This window comes from Gymnoscopelus microlampas (genome assembly GCF_963454915.1).
Source record: "Gymnoscopelus microlampas genome assembly, chromosome: 12".
NCBI lineage: Eukaryota > Metazoa > Chordata > Actinopteri > Myctophiformes > Myctophidae > Gymnoscopelus > Gymnoscopelus microlampas.
Window position 1 is genome coordinate 14,835,269 of NC_139949.1, and position 26,734 is coordinate 14,862,002.

General features: G+C 40.2%; 2 protein-coding genes across 4 annotated transcripts; both read left to right on the plus strand.

The window, feature by feature from the left end:
• Positions 1–400: 400 nt before the first annotated feature.
• Positions 401–14,965, plus strand: LOC311056566 (uncharacterized protein). Of its 2 annotated transcripts, XM_084073278.1 has the most exons (7): positions 401–740; positions 1,046–1,150; positions 3,947–4,180; positions 4,525–4,661; positions 5,244–5,350; positions 5,450–5,534; positions 14,839–14,965. In XM_084073278.1, the coding sequence occupies exons 1-7, from the start codon at positions 554–556 to the stop codon at positions 14,839–14,841; spliced, it is 858 nt and encodes a 285-aa protein (XP_083929404.1). In that variant the 5' UTR covers positions 401–553; the 3' UTR covers positions 14,842–14,965. The 2 variants fall into 2 exon arrangements, with proteins under 2 accessions (XP_083929404.1, XP_083929403.1); XM_084073277.1 differs by lacking the exon at positions 14,839–14,965 and having other exon boundaries at positions 5,450–5,731.
• Positions 14,780–26,734, plus strand: LOC311056565 (FAD-dependent oxidoreductase domain-containing protein 1-like). 2 transcript variants are annotated; one of them, XR_014601891.1, is made up of 12 exons: positions 14,780–15,040; positions 15,165–15,385; positions 15,953–16,063; positions 16,334–16,452; positions 16,554–16,648; positions 17,570–17,671; positions 17,872–17,948; positions 20,723–20,883; positions 22,166–22,295; positions 22,378–22,482; positions 23,700–25,583; positions 25,921–26,733. XR_014601891.1 is itself a non-coding variant. In XM_084073276.1 (11 exons), exons 1-11 carry the CDS (start codon positions 14,881–14,883, stop codon positions 23,952–23,954), a joined length of 1,536 nt encoding a protein of 511 aa, XP_083929402.1. In that variant the 5' UTR covers positions 14,780–14,880; the 3' UTR covers positions 23,955–26,734. The 2 variants fall into 2 exon arrangements, 1 of the variants encoding a protein (XP_083929402.1); XM_084073276.1 differs by having other exon boundaries at positions 23,700–26,734.

Below are 26,734 nucleotides of genomic sequence, written 5' to 3' on the forward strand. Positions count from 1 at the left end.
TGTTAAAATGTAGTACTTATGTACTATGTTTATGTGATAATGAAACAAGAGGTTTTTATTTTACCATTTATTAATATTATTTAAGAGGTTCTAAAGGGGAGTGTCTGAAGATGCTGTGCTGCACATTGTGTGTGTGTGTGTGTGTGTGTGTGTGTGTGTGTGTGTGTGTGTGTGTGTGTGTGTGTGTGTGTGTGTGTGTGTGTGTGTGTGTGTGTGTGTGTGTGTGTGTGTGTGTGTGTGTGTGTGTGTGTGTGTGTGTGTGTGTGTGTGTGTGTGTGTGTGTGTGTGTGTGTGTGTGTGTGTGTGCGTGCGTGCGTGGTGGGAGGTGGATTGCCGTCTTATTTACATTATTTCCTCATTGGAGCTCTATTGTACCAACCAGCCACAGAGAGATATGATCACATTTAGCTCAAGTGTTTTTGTAGTTACCAAGTAATCATGTAAAGTCTTTTGATATAGATAATCAATACAGGAGAGGAATATACAACATAGTTACTATATGTAGTCAGTAGCTACTAAGCCTCTCATTCTTGTATATCATTTAGATTAAGCCATGTCAGACTTCACAATGAACGCGAGACAGAGAGATGGGCACAGAGGACAGAGAGGGGAGGACACTGAGGGCAGTGGACAGTTAGAGGAGATAGGAGAGAGGGAGGACAGAGTGGTGGACAACATCATCTATGAGAGTGTGGACGACATCATCTCTGGACCACAGGAGGACATGAGGGAGACTCAGGGTGAGTTGGACAATGTGAAACGTTGTTATGTTGATTACTCTGTTTCAAAGAGGAAAGAGAACAACAACAAGACAATAATTGTCTTTCATTCAGGAAAATACTGTACCATTCAGATTTCATTCAGATTCTGTTGCGGCACAAACCTTAAGTGTATCCATCGGTATCATTCTTTCTTCTGATGTTTAAAAGTATTTTTAGAGATAACATTTGTCAGTTGAAAACACTCAAGTTTGGTGTAGCTTTTAGACTTAGTTTTGTTTTTGTCTCTCAGTGTCTGCGAACTAATAGCTGTATTTGTGTTTCAGGACAGCGTTCTAAAACATTGAGAAATCCTGTCAGAGTGGTTGCAGTGTGTCTGGGGATGCTGTGTCTCATACTGCTGGGTGTCATCGTAGGCCAGACTGTCAAACGTGAGTATTGTGAGATTTTCTTGCTGCTATTTTCTATCTGAGGGAACAACAAAAGCCTCCACAGCATTAACCCACGCCTTGATTTGACTCAACTGAATTTGTATCCTTAATATGTCCTGAATGACACAAAAAAAGTTGCAAGGAATTGTATGAAGGGAAAGTTCTGAAAATGGCCTAAGAATGAAAATAGCAGATCTACAAGCTCACGTGATGTGACACGTTGTTCACTTTTCCTGCTCATCAGAAACCCATTTTTAGTGTGAAAATATATATTGCTGGGTGCATGTAAAAGTTGCTTTATTAGTTTATTTAAATATGAGATACTACTCCACAATGTCAATTGATTCAGAAGTCAATGTCACCTATAGGGCCTGGTATACCTCTGGAGGTGAGGGGTGGGTGTGGAGGTAAGAGGGGGGGCTGAAAGTAAGGGAGTCCTGGGTTGTCCCTCTCTCCCCTGTACATATTGGATAAGCTCCAGATTTGGAGCTTATCCCATCAAGCCAGTGTACCCTTATCCTTGTGAAAGGTGTATTGTAGCGGATTCCTTTCTCTTTTAAGATTTTTTTAGCTTGAAGGTAGTCTTTCCTCATGCAGACAATTTCGGGAGGGTAATCATGGTCGTATCCTAGTCGCTTGCCTCCCACTTGGATATTCGTCTCCCAAGCCTATTTAGCACCATTTATTTCGTCTCGAATTGTAGCAAATTCACCACAATAGATCTGAGAGGAGCAGACGGGTGGTTCGGTTTCTGAGTGAGAGCTCAGTGTCCTCTCTGTAATTGAAGTTGGGTCCCTTCGGGTAGAACAAGCTCCGTTTGAAATAAATGTTCCATATATTTCACCACCAAAGTCCCTTCAGTTCCCTCCATGAGCCCAAAGACTCGGACGTTATTTCGTCTTGCCCTGGACTCGAGCGCCAGTAGCTTTGTTTGTAATTGTTCCACATGGTCCACCAACACCATCATGGCTCCGTCTGCCTCCGTTCTCCAGTCTTCCACCTCTGATATGCGCGCTTGTGTCTCGTTTGTATCCGCCTTCAGTGTCGCTATTTCTTCGCCGTGCCTTTGCGCCTGGAGGTCAACCTCCATGTGAAAGTTTGTAATTTCCTGTAATTTCTTTATTTCTTCTTTAAACGAAGACAGCTCCTGCTGTATTTTTTGCTTGAAAGATTTTAGTTCTACAGTTATATTGGCGAGTCCCGCACGCAGTATTTCAGGGAGTCCCTCGTCCATTTTCACATCCAAGTCTTCCTCACTTCTGTCCCCTCCATCGTCGTCGATGATTTCACTACTTTATACTTCTACTGTTTATATTTGAATGTTTCTACGGCTTCGTCCGTGTCTACTATTCATTTCATTTCAGAATATTTCCATTTTGGTTCTGTTTTTGTCGAGTTATTTTGACCGACTGTAGAGAGCTAACTAATCAAGCTGCTCCTCTCTCCTCGACTTAAAGGGGAATAAAACCGTAGCCTGATTAGGTATTTAGTTTTCCAGTTCAGGTTAAAAACTACAGCAAGGTGAAAACATGGCAGGCTGCATAAGGCTGACCTTATAGTACACAGTGATGTAAGCAACACTTGCAGCTGTTCAAATTGGTAAATAAATGGGTGTGTTACGTTTAAGTGTGTCCAAGCACACAGAAAATACTGTTGATATACTGTCCATGCATGCATATGGCTGTGTGTGTGTGTGTGTGTGTGTGTGTGTGTGTGTGTGTGTGTGTGTGTGTGTGTGTGTGTGTGTGTGTGTGTGTGTGTGTGTGTGTGTGTGTGTGTGTGTGTGTGTGTGTGTGTGTGTGTGTGTGTGTGTGTGTGTGTGTGTGTGTGTGTGTGTGTGTTTGTTTTCATAGACCTGAATATGCGACGCTAAACGCTAATAATGTTTAAGTGGTGGCAACATTTTTAGACACCACACGGGTCTTCCCAACAATAGCGAAGATTAAAGTCAGGGTGACTGGGCCGTCTCCCCATTGTCTTAAAGGACAGCAGGCAAAACGGGGAAGTGTCCCCATTGGCTTTAAAGGAGTGAAGGACAGCCAGAAAACATGTCGAACATGATGCAAATATTTAGGATGATGATTAGGTCTGACTGTTCATAGACTCAGGTGCTCTTCGAGCACCTGGTAAAAACTGCTCCAAAGGGAGACTTTCTGGTCACTCTACAAGCTACTACTTTTCCAGGCCTAAATGATGAAGTTGACTTTTTGCCGTTCTTATTGTTGATTCTCTGATATTGTGATGATTGGGCATTTTTTGTCTCCGCAGTTAACCTATTCTTATAATACACAATGAATAATGAATACATAATGATGAATTATGTATTTATTGATCTGCATATGATGACATCAGTTGTGGATGTGATGACCAGTGATGTATTCATTGGTCGGAATCACTTGATTGCCACCCACAGCCTTTACTTAAGAGTGACTAATCACTCTGATTATTAGACACTGTTGTCCCAAGAGTGTTGCCCTGCTCATCTATACAATAAATGATATATTTTTTCACCTGAAGGCGTAGTATTGTTTCCCTACAGTCTGCCTCACCACAAGTAGAACTTTGGGTTCCATTGCTTCTATGGAGCTATAGTAGTTTATATAGTATAGTACAGTATATGGTATAGTAGCATATAGTATTATTGCATGCATTGTCAAAATAAGATGAAGAAAGTAGAGTTAACAACATGCATGTATAAAGAATAACAACGTGTTCTTCTCAAAGCTCATTTTCCACACAGATGCTTCACCTCATCATGAGCAACTGTGTTTATCATAACCTGCTGGTCCTTTACAGATCATTCAGACAATAACCTGACCAACTGTGACAACCTGTCCACCAAATACAACAACCTGTCCACCAAATACAACAACCTGACCACCAAATACAACCCGACCCTGGAGAAAGACCAACTTGACACCAAATACAACAACCTGACCACCAAATACTACAACCTGACCCTGGAAAAAGAGAAGCTAGAAGCCAACCTGACCCTGTTGCAATGTGAAGTAAACCATCTTAAGGGAGCAAGTGAGAGACTCGAATACTTATTGAAGGAATATTAATTAGTGTATTATTAATCATATTCCAATTATGAAGCATGTACAAACCTCTCATAAACACTCAGCATTGCTGATTCATTAGATCTGTCAAAAATATGAAATAATGTTTTCTTTTGGAAATTGCTGTTCTCTTAAATGAAAATGTAAATATATCAGGAAATATCATGTGTGTACTTTATTATGTACATATTACATTCACTGACTAATAATTTGTACAACCTTGGTAAAAGAAAACATACTATATCTAATACTATTGGAATGTATTATCAGTGCATTGGAAATCTATCAATAAAAGTCCTGTTTGATGCTTAGATTGTTCCAGTGGATGGGAGAGGTTTGGATGCAGCTGTTATGTTAAATCTGCTGAAAAGAAAACCTGGGATGAAAGCAGAGCAGAATGTCTGAAGACAGAAGCTGATCTGGTGATCATTAACAGTAAAGAAGAACAGGTTAGTGTGTGTGTGTGTGTGTGTGTGTGTGTGTGTGTGTGTGTGTGTGTGTGTGTGTGTGTGTGTGTGTGTGTGTGTGTGTGTGTGTGTGTGTGTGTGTGTGTGTGTGTGCGTGCGTGCGTGCGTGCGTGCGTGCGTGCGTGCGTGCGTGCGTGCGTGCGTGCGTGCGTGCGTGCGGGCGGGCGGGCGGGCGGGCGGGCGGGCGCGCGTGCTCGTGCGTGAGCAGCTAATCTCAGACACCACTGGCCTTTACAAACCTGTCATATTTTAATCTGAACTGGAAAACAAACTACAAAATCATCCTATATATTTATCTATATCCTATAATATAGATAAATATAGGCATGCGTATCTATCCCGATCTGTGTGAAACTTTGTACGCACTACGCACACTCCCTAGAGGCCAGTGTGTGTGTGTGTGTGTGTGTGTGTGTGTGTGTGTGTGTGTGTGTGTGTGTGTGTGTGTGTGTGTGTGTGTGTGTGTGTGTGTGTGTGTGTGTGTGTGTGTGTGTGTGTGTGTGTGTGTGTGTGTGTGTGTGTGTTAATTAATTAATTATGATCCAATCATTAATACATTATCAGGAATTCGTCAAGGGATTCATCCAGGATGAAGAGCATGGTTCATGGATCGGTATGAACAGGACTGGTGTCGAATGGACGTGGGTGGATGGAACGCCATTGAAAACACAGTGAGACATTTTATTCGTTTTTATATTATAAGTCTATCAACGTCACTGAATTTGAGTGACTGAGTGTAATGTTTTTACATCATGTTGTTTATTCTACAGGTATTGGAAGGAGAAATATCCTGTTAACTTTGTTAACTCTGACTGTGTCTACAGCTACCACCTGGATGGAGAATTGTATAACGGGGTATGTTCATCTAAAAGAACCCGGATCTGTGAGAAGGGATTTTTCTCTTCACTTCATTGATGAAAGTGGAGCTTAGTGCTTCATGAAACTGAGAGAAACATTTTAAATACAAACTGTTAACCATAATCTGCTAAACTGCAGTTCCAGTATTGTGCAGTGGATGAACAGAACATTTCTTAAATTAAACCAAGAAATAACTGAAATACTTGTCAATGGTACAGACCCTCAAAGATTTGCAAAAATGGAAATTTGACACAGGTAAAACTAAACCTAAAAACCTGGGTGTTTAACTAAGAAAACTAATGACTACACATCATCCAGAATGCAGCAGCCACAATCTTAACCAAAAAACAAGAAAATAAACCATATTATTACCCCTGTACTGTACTTTGATCTTTGCGCTGGATCCCTGTAAAGCTTAGGATAGATTCTAAAGTTATTTTACTTGTTTTAAAGCTTTAAATTGTTTACCACCGTTCTGCCTACAGTATCAGATTACCTGTCAGAGTGTTTCAATTTGCAAAAAAAAAAAAAAAAATCTTCATTTACTATTTTAATTTCACCCACTTAATTTTATTGTTGTGGTTTTATTTGACCTTTGTTTTAATTTTAATGTAAAACACTTTTAACTGCATTCATGTCTGAAAGGAGCCCTATAAATAAAGTATTATATTATTAGTAGTAGTAGTACTAGTAGTGGTGGTATTACAACCACATTAATACAAACCACCAGGGTTGCCCAGTATATCGAAGATTTCATCATCATCGCAATATCAGCATGTGTAATACATATCACAAAATACTTGCAGTGAGAAACTGTATTGCTAAGTTGGTGCTATACTGTATATTCATTGTCAATAGCAGCTGTAGTCAGCTTACTTACATACAGTACTTACTTACATACAGTACTTACTTACATACATACAGTACTTACTTACTTACTTACTTACTTACATACAGTACTTACATACAGTACTTACTTAGTTACTCACTTACTGTAGCCAGATAGTAAGTAAGTAAAACCATGTTGTTGGAATGGAAATATCATCATTATTTTCCAGTGTGTGCATACAGTACAGTAGACTATTCTAAGCTATTCTAAGCTTCAGACCTCCCAAAACAAACTGATTTGACTACTTCTCGGCCTAAAGCCCATGACCCACCTCATTCCAATGCATTTTGCGAGTGTGGGATGGCTCAGGGTAGAAGACAGGGTTAAGCAAATACAAATGGGGTTATTAAGATAGTCAGTGCCCTCAATACCATCATACATGACTAACTACTTCTCCAATGTGAGTGACACCCACAGCCACAACAATAGAGGGAGCGACCATGATCTGTTATCACCCAAATATAAAACTAACATGGGAAAATTCTACTACTCTGTCACCAAAATGTGTAATGTCCTGACACCATCCATAAAGGATGTGAATCACTGGCTTATTTCAAAACTGGCCCGAAAAAGCATCTATCAGGAAACCACAAGGGGAGGTAGATATTAAATCCCCTTGGAATTAAGTGTCATTCACTGCCGCTGTTTTTCCCTTTTCTCCTCTGTAAATATAGCTATTTGTTGATGACATGTATTAATATTCTCTGTTGATTAATTGAATACATAGGACCACAATGGAAACAAGTTCCCAGGACCTTTTTGTGTTATCCTTTTAGCCTTAATGTTTTACTGTACCTCCATGCCGTTTAGATTTTGACTAATAAAGTATTCAATCAATCAATCAATCAATCAATCAATCAATCAATCAATCAATCAATCAATTACTGGGTTCTACATGTTAGCAGCACACCTAAGGCAGAAAGACATTAAATGTATACTTCAGAATTGTTTTAATTATCACAAGTCATATTGTCATCGCAATATTCAACAATGTTATCTCATGTTTTCATAATATCTTGCAGCCCTACAAACCACCAACTATTATGCCTTAGGGTGGTTATTGAATGAATGAATTACTGAATGAATTAATGTCTTTATTGCAGACTCATGGTCCATAGAAAAACATACAATTAAATACCACAAGGAACATAAATAAAAACAGTCCAAATTAACCTGTTAGACAGGCCATTTGTGACAGTTCAGTGCTTTTAATGCTACCTGTCCTTTTAAAAATGTGATCATGCTGAAAGCTGAATAAACATAAACATAAAACAAAATAAAAACTTGACTTGTGAGAAAGAGAAAAACACACATTAACATTCACACTCATATAGTGTGAAATAATAAAATAGAATAAAATACAACTAGAAAAATGCCTCGGAGCACTGGTCTCCACCAGGTCAGTGCAACGTTTCGGCCGCTTGGACCTTCATCAGGCACCTTAATCTAGGATGCCTGATGAAAGTCCAAGCGGCCGACTATAGAGATACTGTGTACTGATTTGCGTGATGTTTGGACAAAATCTGTAGGAGTACTGTCAAAACAAATTGATCAAAAAGCGGCCTCCTGGTGGCACTATAACAGACCCATGTGAAAAATTTGGGGCAGAGGTTCTGAATTGGCATCCAGGGAGTGTGTGCGCAAAGTTTCCCTGCGATCAAGACAACAACAGTGCCGGAGAGTAGTTGTCCACTGGCCTCGATCTACAGGCTTTTATTGTTTAGTTGTGTTAAAAAATAAAAGCCTGGACCAGCGCGTCGGTGTACCCGATATAGGAAGTGCTTCATTTCCCCAACCAACCAGAGTGCAGTGGGCGTCGCTCGTAATGTTGTGTTGACGGGGCGGGGGCTGACGGACAGATCGGTGAACCAATGGGATCAGACGCATTCTCTCGCCGGAGATGTTAAACCCGCCCCTCTGGGTACGAAAACAGGAGCGCTGGTGCAGCCTAGTTGTCCACAGACAGAATGACACACACACACGGACGGACGGACGGACGGACGGACGGACAGGGTGCAAAACATACTCTCCCGCCATGCCTTTCAGCCTGGTGGAGACAATAATGCACAAATGGGCCTCGTATTTATAGAGTAGAGAATAGAAAAAGCACAAATCAAGCATGATAAATATGAATAAACATATGTTTGGATGAAGTCCTCCTGCTGTCACCGGAGAATAAGTTCCTGGTTTCCTCAACTGTCCCTTAATCAATGTAAACACTTGCGACAGTGCCTCTAATATCTAATCTACCAAAAATGAGTTGAAACCAAAGATTGCCCGTTACAACAAATGATATCTCCCACCACAACAGAGACATCAAATTATACCTCCCACCACAACAGAGAGATTAGAGCCAGCGGCACATTTCAAAACCCAAGATAAAGCTGCTCTAGCTGGGTATGTGAACAATGCTGACCCCCTGGCGACTTCTTATCTCCAAAAACAGCAGAGCACATTTTAAAGTAGGATCTAGTTATCTTCATAAATTCACCACATAAATTCTCACCACAAGAAAAATCTTAAGACTATATTCTCACAACAACAGTAGTATTCGGAAATGTATAATCTCTCAAGACAGACAGTATGCATCAGGGGCGGTTTTATGCACTAGGCAATTGCATGGAGCCCCGAGGCCAGTGGCGTAGCGTCATGGCGGCCAACGTGGCCATGGCCCGGTCAGTAATACCCTGCCTGCCCTGTCTGCTCAAGATTCTGGCCCGGTCAACGTTAGAATTCACCATGCGCCGCTGCCCGAGGCAGGGGGACCCCCCTGTGCTGCCACGAAAATAAATCTACATTGCAGTTGATTTCTTCCCAATAGTGTGAAGTGGTTTCACTTTCAACGAGGCTACTTCTATTCCCAGCAGTTCAATTTCAAACTAAAACATGTGTTGGACTGATCACATTATAAAAGTAAAGAAAAGGCCACACACTCATAGCCACGATGCAGGATTTATTTAAATGAACAACCAATGTTTCAACCTAGCAATGTCTTCTTCAGGGAATAGTATTCCCAGAAGTTACAGGTGGGGGGAATAGTATTCCCAGAAGTTACAGGTGGGGAGGGGGGGCCCCAAACGTGAACTTTGCTTGGAGCCCCCGAATTGTTAGTTCCGCCACTGGCCCCCACCCAAGCAAACTTTGCAAGCCCTATTCATTATTGTGAGTACAAACACAACACTGCAGCTTTTAATGCCGCCGTGATGATGAGTCCCCAAGACAGGCTATGGCTATGTATGGAATTGATGAAATAATTAATATAATATTACAGCCATTCTAATTTCTAGGACTAAAGCTGGACTAGCCCTAGAATGTCTGTGATGATCTTACATACATTTCATGTATTCCAAATACACAGTCATAGATCACCCTCGTCAATTGGCAGATGGAGTGATTCATTACCCCGCACCAATCACAAGCACCTGTCAATTGTGTTCCCCATTCGTTTGTGCTTCCCTGTGTCAATTTGTTATGATAGTTAGGGAATTTTAGCAATATGTGTGGACAATCTGTGAAAAAATTTACTACCAATAGCTTTCTTCACCAATGTGTTCTTATAGGTGTCTAGAATCACCTCTCAATTAGTGCAAACCCAAATCCTCGTGGAAAATCCTGGAGAGCCAATCAAAGTTAAGGAGCCCAGAGGGCTTGGGTGAAAGATATTTAAAAAAATAAAAGTCTAAAATGAACTTGTGAGGTGTCTAACTAGGGGTTTTCAGGGGTGCTGAATCCATCCCAACCATTATTTTTTAGTAAAAATGTCTCCCTGGACATCTAATATTGGTATATTGGTTATTGTTAGTGTATAATCAGTGTATAATCAATGGTAGGGGATTGGGGTGTTGTTGAATTGATTCTATTCTGAAAAATAAAATTAAAAATATTGCTAAAGACTTGATAAGAGTGTACACCTACTGTGCACATGCTCAGTGGGATACACTGTCTGCATGTGGGGAAGGAGCGGTAGTGTTGCATCCTGGCAAATATGTCTGGACGATTTTAAGGTACGGTAGTTTATCTACTTTTTGGCATTTATTTTCCTCTGCTGGCAAAACTTTTGATTACTGTGAATTTAGATGTAAATTTTATCTAGCCTATTGCTTACATTGAACAACCATTAGTTAAACAATCATGACACTTGTCTTTTAGTAGACAACATGGAAGAGGATTCTGTAGCTTGTGGCTTAAGGTGCTTCATCTGTGGTGGTCCTGAGACTGAGATTCAAAAGTCACCCAAAAAGGCTATGCACATTTTTTGTCTTATTCTGAGAGTGTGGATGATGCAGCATTAATCAGAAGACTTCATGAGGACTGGAAAAACTGAGATGACCCCAAACTAAGACACCATTTGGAATGCAAAACCGAGCTATACAGTCGTGCAAGAAGTACAGTATATCCACTGGATATCGTAAGTTTTTTTTCATTGTGATGAAAGTTGCCACTTGCAGATTTCAATCCTATTCTATGTTGTGAGTGACATCATAATTTAATAAAAACTTTAAACATAATCTATTCTTTAGAGCAAGATGAGCAAGTCCAACGGCCAGACAGGAAGAAAAGACGCAGGGCATTGTCTGGGTCAAGTAGTTCAAGTGCTAGCTGGCACACTTGAGCTACCATAATACTTGCATCCTTTGCAATGAAGGTATCAATGTTGGCACATTGAAAAGAAACCCTGGTACAGTAAGTCTTTTGTATGTAAGATTCAAATGAATTTTGATAATTGTTTTTCTTGCTCCTCATTGTAGGCTTCCACTCAAAGTCAAATAATTTAATCGTGCACATACTGTATGTGGCTACCTTTTATCCAGACAGAGCTTGGCAGTTGTATCGTGCACCTGATAATGTCTACCAGGACCGGCTGAAAAGGAGTTTGATGCAGAGAGCAAAGCGACGAGGTGATGACTGGGGACTTGAAGTCGCTGGTCGTCTGGTGGCAGAAGAGGCAGTATATCATATTCGATGCAGAAGAGACTTTGAGAACCCTGTTACAAAGTCTGAGGTAACATTATATGGATACACAATACAGCTGTACAATACAACTCACATTTCTTATCCTGAGGGAAGAAATATAATTTTTAATAGTGAAACTTTTGACTTCAAAATAATGTATTCTGCAAGATTGATATGGGTCCAGGAATGAGGGGGACTAATAAAGTATAAGAAATGTGAGTTGTATTGTACAGCTGTATTGTGTATCCATCTAATGTTACGTCAGACTTTGTATCAGGGTTCTCAAAGTCTCCTCTGCATCGAATATGATATACTGCCTCTTCTGCCACCAGGCGACCAGCGACTTCCAGCGAAGTCCCCAGTCATCACCTCGTCGCTTTGCTCTCTGCATCAAACTCCTTTTCAGTCGGTCCTGGTAGACATTATCAGGTGCACGATACAACTGCCAAGCTCTGTCTGGATAAAAGGTAGCCACATACAGTATGTGTATGATTAAATTATTTGACTTTGAGTGGAAGCCTACAATGAGGAGCAAGAAAAACAATTATCAAAATTCATTTGAATCTTACATACAAAAGACTTACCAGGGTTTCTTTTCAATGTGCCAACATTGATACCTTCATTGCAAAGGTATTAAGTATTATGGTAGATCAAGTGTGTCAGCTAGCACTTGAACTACTTGACCCAGACAATGCCCTGCGTCTTTTCTTCCTGTCTGGCCGTTGGACTTGCTCATCTTGCTCTAAAGAATAGATTATGTTTAAAGTTTTTATTAAATTATGATGTCACTCACAACATAGAATAGGATTGAAATCTGCAAGTGGCAACTTTCATCACAATGAAAAAAAACTTACGATATCCAGTGGATATACTGTACTTCTTGCACGACTGTATAGCTCGGTTTTGCATTCCAAATGGTATCTTAGTTTGGGGTCATCTCAGTTTTTCCAGTCCTCATGAAGTCTTCTGATTAATGCTGCATCATCCACACTCTCAGAATAAGACAAAAAATGTGCATAGCCTTTTTGGGTGACTTTTGAATCTCAGTCTCAGGACCACCACAGATGAAGCACCTTAAGCCACAAGCTACAGAATCCTCTTCCATGTTGTCTATTAAAAGACAAGTGTCATGATTGTTTAACTAATGGTTGTTCAATGTAAGCAATAGGCTAGATAAAATTTACATCTAAATTCACAGTAATCAAAAGTTTTGCCAGCAGAGGAAAATAAATGCCAAAAAGTAGATAAACTACCGTACCTTAAAATCGTCCAGACATATTTGCCAGGATGCAACACTACCGCTCCTTCCCCACATTCAGACAGTGTATCCCACTGAGCATGTGCACAGTAGGTGTACACTCTTATCAAGTGTTTAGCAATATTTTCTTATTTTATTTTTCAGAATAGAATCAATTCAACAACACCCCAATCCCCTACCATTGATTATACACTGATTATACACTAACAATAACCAATATACCAATATTAGATGTCCAGGGAGACATTTTTACTAAAAAATAATGGTTGGGATGGATTCAGCACCCCTGAAAACCCCTAGTTAGACACCTCACAAGTTCATTTTAGACTTTTATTTTTTTAAATATTTTTCACCAAAGCCCTCTGGGCTCCTTAACTTTGATTGGCTCTCCAGGATTTTCCACGAGGATTTGGGTTTGCACTAATTGAGAGGTGATTCTAGACACCTATAAGAACACATTGGTGAAGAAAGCTATTGGTAGTAAATTTTTTCACAGATGGTCCACACATATTGCTAAAATTCCCTAACTATGACGTCTTAAATTTGGTCCTTCACTCAAGTCCGTGCCCCTCGCCCGTACAGAAAGTCGTCCGTGTGCAGCTCGTGGAAAAGTGGAGATATTTGACTAAACACACCTTTTCTGGCAGAACTTTCAAATGGATATGAAACTAGAGGACAAAATATGACTCCAAGTCTTAGGAATTAATTATTGGGTGAGTACAGACGGAGTTTAGAGCACTTTTATGGCCGCGCAGATCGTCACTACACAGCGCGTCGACGAGGGTGATCTATGACTGTGTATTTGGAATACATGAAATGTATGTAAGATCACAGACATTCTAGGGCTAAAGCTGGACATGCGTGTACTTTGACAGTTGTTGTAACCTCTCGTCACCAGCAGGGTTTCCATAAAACCTGTAGAGCCTAGTTTCTATTTACTGCTCGTGCTCAGATCCGGTCTAAAGCCCGCCTACTGTATCCGGTCATTTGCAAACACGTCGCCCTTACATGAAACCACAATTTCTGGTACACAACGGATCTGCAACCTGCTAAGTGAATGGATCCGTAATTGCTCCGCCTTAATGTTTGCCTAGTAGTCACATGCATAGATATATATAAAGGCTAGATGACTCACCCGCGCTGCTGGCCAATGGAGTACGACGTCGCCACATGGCGGCCATCTTGGGACGGTCATTCATAACATTATGTCTATGGTGCATATACTTTGAAATAACCATAGCGTGCTCAATTTTCATCCGATTTTCAAACGGTTTGGTGTTTTGTAAACACCAATGTGTATGATATGTAGTTATGATATTATTGTATTTAAAAAAAAAAACATGATTATAATTATAAGTATGCAGTATCATAACTACATCTTTGGTGTTTACAAAACACCAAACCGTTTGAAAATCGGATGAAAATTGAGCACGCTATGGTTATTTCAAAGTATATGCACCATAGACATAATGTTATGAGTGACCGTCGCAAGATGGCCGCGGTTGAGCTACGCTTGCGCCGCCCCCTTGAGCCATCTAGCCTTTATATATATCTATGGTCACATGACTGCGCCAGTGTGGTTTCAGCCAGTGTTGCCATGTCCGCTCATTATAAGCGACTATTTTTCTGTGAAGTTGCTTGTAAATATTGGTAGTTGCTTACTTGGGCTTGCTTCACAATTGTTAAATTATTTTAAACAGTGGTTCTCAAATATTTTCATGTCATGGACCCCCAAATTAACATTATTTAAATTGTCCCTAAATCCCATCTGAAAATGTTTTGTGCCAGGGAGCCCCCATACCGGATTTGTGTTGTTAGAATGTTTCAAAAAATCTTCCAAATATTCCACATTTTATTTCAAGATTTTTTGAAAATAGCAGATCTGCAAGCTCACAACGCGTCGCATCGCCATATTGCATGGCAAATGTTTAGTTGGTAAGGACTCAATGCCTGGTGCATGATGAAATGGATCTCTAACTTCACTTGACAATCAAATTAACATTACTGTAAAGATACAAGTTCAAAGTGCTCATAATGGCCTAAGTGCCATAAGTTGCTTCTTTTGGGGCTTGGTTGCCTAGTTCTCTCACAATATCTGGCAACACTGTACCTACAACGTCACTTTGTCCTTGGTATTAGGGGTTGGTTCCAGACTAAAATGTGCGCTTGTTGAACTGATCTCACACGATGCTGTTTCATAGTAGCATATGAAAGCACACGGCATCAGGTAAACGGCTCCAGCCATGTCAGCGTGGCGAGGACTGCATGTCACTGTGCGCACGGTGGTTCCAGGGTTATTATGCGGTTCCTTGCGGCGGGCGACCCGACCACGCACGTTGCTGTGTGGACACGGCTGTCAAAGCTTCAGCACCGGGACACCTCTGCACAATGACTTCTTCAAAGGTGAGGTCTCACGACAATAACAGCAACTTAAACATGTCATGAGTGTTTCTGATTGTCTGAAACAAACAAACAATACTCATCTCATAATGCTCATATCATGCATTGTTGTTGTTGTGCTGTGTAGATCTTGAGTCACAGTTCGAAGCCTTCAGACAGAAGGCATCAGCTGCCCTGCCAGGGAGTAAATGGACCCCCCTGTCCAACCACCCTGGCCTGCCGCCGGAGAGGGCGGACATAGTGATCGTTGGAGGGGGTGTGGTGGGGTGGTCCATCGCCTACTGGCTGAAAAAGAAGGAGATGATGCGAGATGGCGTTCGTGTGATCGTGGTGGAGAAGGACCCAACGGTGAGAGAAGTTCCCCAATGTCCTTCTTATATGCGATCCCCTGAGCTGAAGTTATGTTTATTGTTTATTTGGACATATATTGTTTTATAGAATCTTGTGTAAAGCACTTTGAATTCCCTTGTTGTTGAAATGTGCTGAGCTGAAGTTAAGTTTATTGTTTATTTGGACATATATTGTTTTAGATAATCTTGTGTAAAATCTTGTAAAAAGAATTCCCTTGTTGTTGAAATGTGCAAATAAACATGACAGCCCTGCCTTGCCTAAACCAGTGGTTAAGGACCCTCAGTTTGATATGAATCAAGCCATGGACCCCCATAACTCAGAGTGTACAAATGGAAGGGTCCATTTGGTTCCTAAATATCAGTTATTTGGCTGGGCACCCACTGGAACACCCTCAAGGACTTCTGGTGGTCCCCGAACCCCACTTTCAGAACCACTGTCCTAAACCATTGTGACTAGTGGCCTGGGTTATGGAAAGTGCAGATATTTTGCCAATATGGCTCTTACTGTATGCCCATAACATATTTTAATTGGATCAGTCTATAATGGTTTCTCTCTGTCCCTCAGTACTCCCAGGCATCCACGGTACTCTCTGCAGGTGGGATCCGACAACAGTTCTCCCTGCCTGAGAACATCCTGCTCTCCCTGGCCTCTGCTGACTTCATGAGGAACATCAATGTAGGTCACATGATGAAACTGACTGACTAGTGATAACACATGAACTACTTCAGCTGCAGTCAGGTCACTGTACACTGTGAATACATGAACACATCATGAAATGGTTGCCTAAAATGATGCAAGCTATCATTTGTTTTCTTTTGAGAGAGTGTTGTGCAAATCCAGTACACCCGCTTGTAAAAGTTTTACGTTGTCTCTCTGTTTGCAGGGAAATGAGTTACAGGTTAGGTTTCAGAATCTGAGGTAGACTGTCACATTGTGTTCTCTCAGGAACATCTCGGTGTGCTGAATGAAGATCCTGTGGACCTGCAGTTCAACCATGCAGGATATCTCTTCCTGGCTAACCAGAACGTGGCTCATATCATGGAGGAGAACTACAAGACACAGAGGTATCTCATCTGTCCTGTACTATTCCATACGGTGTGGCCATGGTGTCTCAAACGTCTTTCCATTGCCATGTTTATTAAAAAAAAGATTTGCATCAAACTAGGAACGCTGGAGCAAAAGTATCTCTTCTATCCCCCACGCAACTGAAGGAAAGGTTTCCTTGGATGAACACAGATGATATCGCGCTCGCTTCATATGGTGAGTGCAAATTAGAAACAACATTGATTTTTTTTTTAAAGATTTTTTGTGTGGCATTTATGCCTTTATTGATAGGACAGTACTAGGCTGACAGGAAATAGGGAGTGTCATGCAGCAAAGGCCGTCAGGATCGGGAGTCGAACCCGCGACACGCTGTCAGATTACCAACCTAGGTGCCCAGACGGTTGCGGCAACCGGCCTGCAACATTGATATTTAAGAGTAACATGTATGGTCAGTTGCGCTTGTTATGAAGTCATACTGTAGTTGAATAGCACCTTTCACACACAGGCAAAAAAATAAAACGTATGAAGCGGAAAATGTGCAGCAAACAACACAGAAACATATTCTGAAATCTTACACGACAAATGGGGAACTCATCCAGTGATTAAGCTGCTCGAGCTCCAACATAGCCTTTTTGTGTTCTAACACCAACGTGTTAATTTCAGGAAGCAAATAGTTCAAGCAAAGTTAAACATAATCCTTTTCATGAAAAAAACAGAAGATCTGGGGACTCCAGAATGTTAAAAGAGGAGAACAGGCTTCATTTATTTAAAATGCCAACATGTTTCGACCATCAGGTCTTCATCAGGGCAGGAATGAATGCAGAACAAACACACTCTCATTGAAATTTAGTGTTGGAAACATGGCTAGTAATTAACCACTTAACAAGCTGCTATATGCACCTGGGTGCTTAGCAATTATTAGAGCGTAATTACACAAGAACAATCACTCAATCAACAACTAGGAGGCTGCACGTGAGGCATGACTCCCAGGTAAATTCACCATTTTGAACATGAAATACCAAACCACAACAACCACAGACACTTTTATATGACCTTTTTTTTCTGTGTGCACCTGATCATTCTGCTTTTATAAACCTTTTCATCTTCCTGTCCTCTGCCTTTGCCTGTCTCATCCAGGGTTGGAGAATGAGGGTTGGTTTGACCCGTGGACTCTGCTGAATGCCTTTAGGAGAAAGGCCATGTCCATGGGCGTCCAGCAGTGCATTGGAGAGGTCACAGGTGTGTAAAGACCACCCGCAACAAAAACACACACAATCAATTGAGACAGATCTTCCTGTGACCCCTTTTTAAAATCTCTTGCAAAGGTTGTTTAATTACATCTATTTGAGCATAGGGCATAGATATTACGTTAGCTTGTGTTAGGTTTTGGGCCTGTTACGGAATTATAACTGTCTGTGTTGACGGTGTCTCTTCTACAGGTTTTACCTATAGAACAAATATAATGGCCACTGTAGATGGAGACTGTATGGACTTCAAGAGGATAAAGGATGTTAAAGTAAGTGACACACCTTGCATAGCTCAGGTGGTTTGGCAACATATTTTCATAATGGAAATCTGAGGCACTAATTTTGCCTAAGATGCCAGAGTCACATAACAATTACCTCTATGCCAAAACATGTAAATTAGCCCATTCAATCCGGAAAAGCATTTGTCATAGAATTTAGCTACTGTACATACGTTTTTCATAAAACCGTTTTAGAAGGCAGCCTCAGATCTAAATGGGTTAGCTTGCCTCAAAAATGGTGCATTCGCTTAGAAGTTATCATCATTATCATAGTGTATTGTAGAATAGAGCTACAACATTTTTCAGCGTTTTTGGTTTTAGTCTCTCTAAATAAGGAGAAAAGCTGTAATTAAAGACACAGAATTAAATCATTACCTTGATGGGTAACTGAGTGAAAGCCTTTTACTGGTCAAAGATAATAGTCTCCTTTCATACATAGTATAGACGAATCCACAGACGTGCTGCCTGTAGCTGCCTGTAGGCGGCCATTGCTGCGGTGTCACGTCCGCGGAGCGTTGACACCGCAGCAATGGCTGTGCGCAGGGCAGCGCTCCATGGATTCGTGTATATGTTACAGTGTGTTATGTATTACAGCGTATTATCGAATATGAACATATACACATATATATATATATATACATACATACATACATACATACATACAGATTAGAAAAACATAATTTCCAGAAGACTAGACATTCTCACGGTTACTGTACCTTAAATATTTACAAAAATATTGAACAATTATAGAGATCAGGTAAATAGTACTTACTTAAAATACAGATATTGTGCTTAGAATATTTCATTGCAGCAATACAGTAAACCGTAATTAGTAACTAACTAACAATAATAATAGTAAAAGTTATATTTCTGTGAATCATCTTTTGTAAATCCAATCCACTTTATTTATATAGCACATTTTATAACTCAAGGTTTCCAAAGTGCTGGTAAATGATGGAACATATTTGTATGCTTGTAAAATTGTTGATCTGCAACACATTGATAGAATCAGGTAGGGACATCATGTTGTCATGTTTGCCGGCAGCATTAGTTTTAATAGCATTCATGTGAGAGAAACTGGATTGACATGTTTATTGTTAGAAAGAAGAACACCAAAGCTGATACAGTATGTTTGAAAATCGCACTGTTAATATGCCCAGTCCAAATAGTACAGTCTTGTTGCTCTCTAAGATCAAGTTCAAGATGCTTGCAAGTCGACCAGTTATGCAAGTTTCAGTATCAATATTAGCCTGTGTTTACTGTATAATATAATTGTGCAGTAATACAATTCCTTTTGAGAAGAAAGTGACTCCATCATGTCAACTGTTTTATCATTTCACTGTAGTCTCAGATTAAACCCACTTAAAGCACTACACTTTAGTAGAGCTTTCAGCTCCATGGCATGGTATCCATTCTCACGATTCAGTTACATTGCACAGCGAAACAGATCTCAAAGTTACTTTTAGCACATTAATAAATGCAACCAAAGATTCAAGAGGTTTTATTTGATGCATACAAGTGTGTGCAGTGAAATGTTGGTGTGGCAAGTTATAATAAAAGTAGTTACTGAGGTTATAATTATACAAGGGTACTGAGCAGTAATGAGTATTAAAGTGCGTTATATGTGTGTAAAGTGTCAAAAGGTTTAAATGTGTTATAACCTTTATACAACATAATTATGTGTTTATTAACTCAATACCCACAGATTATTTAGAATTTGGAATTGCATCTTCTGTGAGTGACTGAGGTAGGATATGTTCAGAATTGATCTAAGGACCATTTCAAATTGTTACACAGGCCAGGTCTGGCATTATTACAGGCCAGCTCTGGTCCGTATAATGCCAATTGAAAAGGCCTGATTATGATAGTATATTGATATAGTTATGGGTTGCATAAGATGTCTTGGACAATTCTTTCTTCTAAAATAATAAGAACCCTAGTGGTGATGGTTAAGCAGTTGTTTTGTATCTCTCCTCACCCATTTAAAGACTGGGAATGGGGGGGACAATTATGCACCTGGGATATTGTTATTGTCACGGGGCAGCCTGTGCCCTATAGACTAAAGAGGAACAAACATGCATACACCACACAGCTGCTTCCAATTAACAGCAAGCAGGCTTGGAGGACTGTGTTGCATGTTGTGCTCTTTACAATGCACATGATAAAATAAGAACAAGTACTATGCATGGGTTTTAACAGCATTTCTGTTTATTGTAAATTGTGTTTCATTATGATTGATTGGCACCCGTCTCTCCTGCAGTACTGGTGATTCTCTTAGAGTGGGGGAAGGTACCAAGTGCTATAGAGCAGGAGGGGTGTTTGTTTAATGTGCGTTCAAGAGCTCTTATCTTATCTTGATGATGTGGCGCCTGAAATGTATTGGAATTGGTTTAGTACAACCATGTTATTGTGTGAGTCAACTCATGGGCCATGGTTGGCCTTATTTGAGTTAAATGCTTACCAATTACTATTTGGTCTGTGTTCTTGCTATAGTCTCGCCTAGTATTAAAGGGAGGCTACAGGATGCAGAGGGTCAGGTTTGGCTTGGGCAACAAGGAGGTAACACTCAGAGAGAGCTGCCAGGGGTCCCTTCATGGAAGGGTTTATAGCATGCTACAGTATCTATTATTATTTTAATATGGGGTCCCCTGGAAAAATCAAACAAAACTTGGGAAACCATTCATATTGACCTGGTAAGCATACTGTAATCATTGTACATACTGTAATCCTACATAAAATACAAACTAATGCCTTGTGTCAAATAGGTTCAGATGCCCAACAGTCTGGAGTATCAGCTTGTTAAGTGTGCTTTGGTCGTGAATGCAGCCGGAGCGCTCTCTGGGAAACTGGCACAGATGCTGGGCATTGGCTCGGGTCCCGAAAGCACCATGGCTGCCATCCCCGTTCCTGTGGAACCTAGGAAAAGGTAGCTAAATGCACCATTTTTTCAGGAGTATCAAAATACCTTGTCCTTCATGAAAATAATAGTGATACAGTATTTGATACGTTGCACGATGCGGTGCGGGTCACATGCGCGCGATTTTTTTAAATAATTAATTAAACGACTATAAAACAACTAACAACAACACACTCTACCAGCCTCCAATGGTGGAAAATAGCAGATCTACAAGCTCACAATGCCTTGTGCGTGTAGATCTGCTATTTTCACATGGTTACTGTATGTTTTATAATATTAATCGAAATCTACAAAGTAACTTGTAACTAAAGTTTTAAAATAAGTTTAAAAGTAAAATATTTGCCTCTGAGATATAGTGGAGTTACTGGAGTAGAAGTAAAAGTATTAAAAAATTGGAAATAGGCGTATTCGAGAGTCAAGTGCAAATACCTCAAAATTGTACTTAAGTACAGTTATTGAGTACATGTACTTAAAGACCTTTACCAAAATCCATTTGAAAACAATTTTTTTCATTGATCTCAGGTCAAATATTGATGTGCGATTAAAATGCGATTAATTTAGATTAATTAATTACAAAGCCTCTAATTAATTAGATTATTTTTTTTAATCGAGTCCCAGCCCTAATATATATATATATATATATATATATATTATATATGCGCGCCCATTCAACTTAAAATTCCATGTTGGAAAACCCACGTCCCTTCTCCGGGTGACTGATATTGTCCTTCTAATAAATGGGGCAACCTTCATTCTGTATGTTAATATTAGAAACTACCTTTTTAGCACAAGTCCAGATACTGTAACGATTTCAGTCCGTTCCTGACGATCAGCCTGCAAACTATCCTGCTCTTCTGTGTATTCCAGCCCAAATCGATTATCCAATTGCCAAACAAAATGTCAGTTTTATTTAGCATAATAAAATAACTAATGACTAATAACTAAAAATGAGGAGCAGGGATGTTTGTTTCAATGAGTCTAGCATGGAGTTGAAGTTGGAAGTGTGTGAGTGTTTTTATTTTTTTTTAAATCAAATTCATCTAAAATAATGAAACGACAACTAAAAACTGTCTGGGTTGCTCACAAACGTCTGAGTAGACATGAACATGTCCCAAGAAGTGTTTATAAAGCGATTTCTGGCATGCAATAATTTATTATGACATTAAGTGAAAGCCACAAAAGCAAGATAGGCCTACAGACATATTTAAGACAATGTCCAAGAATGTCTTGACATCTTGCATAACTTGAGTTATGTAACTGTAATAGAACTGTCCCTTACTCTTTTCCTAAGGTATATCTACGTAGTACACAGTCCTGATGGACCGGGTCTGGACACTCCCTTCGTAATCGACTACTCTGGGGTGTACTTCAGGAGAGAGGGACTGGGTGGGAACTACATAGCTGGGACATCACCAGAGGAGGTCTGTAATAATACTCTGGTTTCCCTGCCTGGTTTTCTAAACGTGAAATGAATCTATTACAGTATGTGTCTCTCTGTCTCAGGAGGAGGAGCCTGATACCAGTAATCTGGAGGTCGACCACCAGTTTTTTGAGGAAAAGATTTGGCCTCACTTGGCCCACCGTGTTCCTGCTTTTGAGAACCTCAAGGTAGGTTTAAGCCTCATTCATGCTGATGCAATGCGCCATGATACGTCCTGCCTTTTCGGCGTGCAACACTGTTGTGCGAAAAAGAGGTGTCCAGACCCTGGTATTCTTATGTTATTATTGGGTGCTTTTACTATTGGTTCATGTGCATATTGGTTTATATGTACTGTATGTTCATCTTCCAAAAACGGAAATCTCTATTGTGCAGCCATTGGAAATTTGACTTTGGACAAATTGTGTTTTGTAGATCGTCAAACAGACAATATAATTTCAGTCAGACAACTCTTGGATTGAATAATATATTTATTGAGCATAGAAATTAAATATATTGAGCATAAATATATTATGCATAAATATCTACAAACATATTTGGCGTCAAGGCTCTGTCTCATTAAATTCCTTCCCTGTAAGCATGAAGCTTTTATAAGAAATAAATGATCTGCCAAATGGATGTTACAGGGAATTAAATAGACCGTTGTATAGAAACAGAGCCCACAGGTGGTTGTGGGGGTGGTGGGAGTGCAAAAAAAAATCATAGAGCTAAGCGCAAAGCAGCAGTATAGCAGAGCAGCAAACAGAATGAGCAGTAAGCAGGGACTTTTTAAATGGCTCGCCCCAATCAGATGGCGTGAGCATGTGACTGATCTCCTGATCAGGAGTTGGTGCTGCTTAGGACATTCACGAATAGTGATTTTTAGCATTCGACTTATTCGACCTATATGTATTCGAACATACGATTAATCGATTTGATTATTATTATTTTTTTTTTTTAATGCATTGACTCGACTCAAGGAATGCCAGTCGACGTCAGGCTCCTCGCCCGACGCGTCGACTTTTAGGGGACAACTTTGAGGTTGTGCCTCACAACCTCACATACTTACAGTATGAAAGCATTTGACAACAATCAACCATGAATGGATTAGGAAAGCTACCAACACCAGAGCTCACAGCTGCGTGTCTGCGGTAGAAAAGCCACTGAAAAAAAAAATCTAAAAAGAAAAAACTTTACTTTTTCTTTCGAATAATCGACTTTGATGTACAGTGGTCGAATAGTGGTTTGATAGTCGAATATTCGATTATTCAGTTAATGCCCTACTGCTCTGAGTTGTCTGCCTGAACTAGCTCTGCAGGCTTCGCATCATAAAACAAAACAAACATCACAATGGCAGCATAAGAGCTTTGTGCAGGCACTTATCCTACTGGTTTTCTCCTCATCTCAGGTTACCAGTGCGTGGGCAGGCTTTTACGACTACAACACCTTCGACCAGAATGCCATTGTGGGCATGCACCCCTTGGTCAACAACATGTACTTTGCCACTGGGTTCAGTGGGCATGGCCTCCAGCACTCCCCCGCAGTGGGGCGGGCTGTGGCGGAGCTCATTCTTGATGGAAACTTCAAGACCCTGGACCTGAGTGGCCTTGGCTTCAGACGAATCCTGGAGCAGGAACCTATGTTGGAGATAAACATTGTCTAGTTGTCCTGAAAGGGTTTGAATGCTAGGAACTCAAATTTGGCACTGACAGACATAAGCCATAATTCCTCTGTTCAAGTTATCTCCACCAGGTGGAGATAATGAGTGTGTTGGCATGGGATATACACTGCTATCCCTCTGACTCATGAGATGCGCTGATACTAGTCAGTCACAGGCATGCAATGTTCTTGTGCAGTAGTTTTTAGTTCTTGTTGGTGAAGATGATAAAAAATGGATATGTCGGTTTAGAGACAAGCCTACTGTAAACCGACCGCATTGCGTTGTGGAGGAAACCTGACACTGTATCACCAGTCAATCGAAGGTTGTGATCTGATTAGCGATGTCAAACATTGACATAAGGAATCACACTTAGCAAATTACACAGATCTTTGAATGACGTGTGGGATCTACTGACATTGAAGCTGGGACGATTCCACACGCATATTGCCATTTGTAAAGCAATATTTATCAACAAATGCAGTTGGATTCCTTCAAGACACCAATTGTGTTCTCACATTTATCTTTTGGCTAATTCCCATCAGGGATCGCCACAGCAGATCATCTGTTTCTGTTTTCTACATCTGCCTCGGCATGTCTTCTCTCACCGCATCTATAGTATAAACTTCTTCGGCCTTCCTCTTGCCTGGCAGCTCCATCTTCAGCATCCTTCTCCCAGTGTATCCCTCATCCCTCCTCCGCACATGTCTAAACCATCTCAACCTGAATTTGTTCTGTCATTGCATATCAATATTATTAGTGTCCTATTTTTTGAAAGATTGCTAGTAAATAAAATGCAAAACGCATTACATTTGCCAAGTCTGAAGACAGAATAGCTGACACTTCTTTACAAGTTGATGTGAAATGGTTTCATGCTGAGCCATGCTGGTGCGTGATTGCGGTCGTCCAAAAATGTTTCTTCCCTTGGACATGCCCAGGCAGATGTATGCTGATGTCTGCTGCGATTGCATTTTAGCATTGTTAGTCTGCGTGTACCCCAGTGGATTCAGGTCCATGTATGCTACATCTGGTCTATGACTTGGCCTTAAGGCTATAACATTGTAACATCATGTTTGTATGAGGGATGACAACATGCCACACTACTTTTTGATGTGTTCACTGTCCAAAGATTTGTTTCCATACAGCCTGTCTACACTAGTTGCCTCGTAATTATGTAATGGCAGTCGTTTATTATATCACCCCCGCCCCCCCCCCCCCCCCTGTGCCTTTTTATATCGTTGCTGTTGGTCAGAAACATTGTATCTCCATATTACATATTATTTTGGTAAATTCATACTGTATTTTGTCGTGTCGCAATGTGAATTATTGTGAGCTTGTAGATCTGTGAAGTGAAAGTGGTCTGTCGGTTTTATCAATATTTAACTCATTTTCAATCAAGAGCTTGTGACTAAATAATGCCTACATTAGATCCATAGAAAAAAGCGCACAGGTTATTTTTTTCCATTTCCTGAAAAGTAATGGTTTTGGACATGCAAGGTTTCCACCTGACAGTGACGATATGCAAGGGAGGTAGGACAGCTCTACTGAGCACAACTTTCTAGTTCTTTATTTTCAACCCTGTCAACATCTTGGGACCCTTAAGATTTTTTTTTGTAATAGTGGTTTATATCAGGGGTTCTCAACCTTTTCAGGCCGCGACCCCCAAAATAATGATATTATTTCCCGCGACCCCCCGCGTGCACGCGTGCGAAGGTTATTTAATTATAATAGGTTATTTGATAATTGTTTATTATCAAAACATTTTTGCAAAAAGTGGGTAAATTGAGTAAATTAACTGATAAAACATGAATTAATGATAACATAAAAAAAATATTTTGTAAAAAAAAAAAAAAAAAACGTTTTTTTTTTTTTTCAAATTCACCAAAACATCTGGCGACCCCCCCCCAAATTATTTGGCGACCCCCCTGGGGGTCGCGACCCCCAGGTTGAGAACCACTGGTTTATATCATAGTATTTGTGGATAATATCCAAAACAATTCAGTTGAAAAAAGGAAGTGTGTTTCAATATTGAAAAGAGATGCGTTTGTTGCCCAGCAGCAGAAAACATAGCCTGTTTGGAATCCTGTCTACAAATGTAGATTTTGATTTTAAGATTAGAAGTGAAGGAACTTAGGATATTTTACTATTATGCAATATGTTTGCAGCATTTGAACAGTTATATTGAATGCTAATGCATTTAATATATTTTTGTTAGTGGACAATGTATACTAGATACATTTGTATACTGATTGACTTTTCCTGTTACTGCTAGAAATTCCAGAGGTGACGTGTGACATTTATTTTATATTTATTTGTAATAAAGCAAAGACTATTGAACCACTACCTCACCAAGATGCACCAGCATCTGTACTATTGATTTACACAGATGTACTGAGCCATGCAAGGTGCCCATCATGTTCGAGTGGCACCCAAATGTTCAGTTGGATCCATTGTTACGCAGATGCTATTCTTGTATTGTTAGAAGATAAACGGCTATTAAATTCAGTGTTGAACTTCACAGTTTTGGTGCCAGTTCAGTTTTGGCTAATATCTGGCTCCCCCTAGCGTTCAGACAAGCTCAGCCTATAACTGTTTCCCCCCAAATGTTTATAAAGAAAACTCCACTGTATCCTCTATGAATCAGACATTATTAGACTAAGCAATATTTAATTGCCGACAAAGGGTCAAATATTTTTGTAGCAAAGTATTTGGTTGGATGCAAGTGCTTCATCTATTTTACACCCATTACAGTGGGAAGTACTTTATCAGACAGGGATGATCTTTTG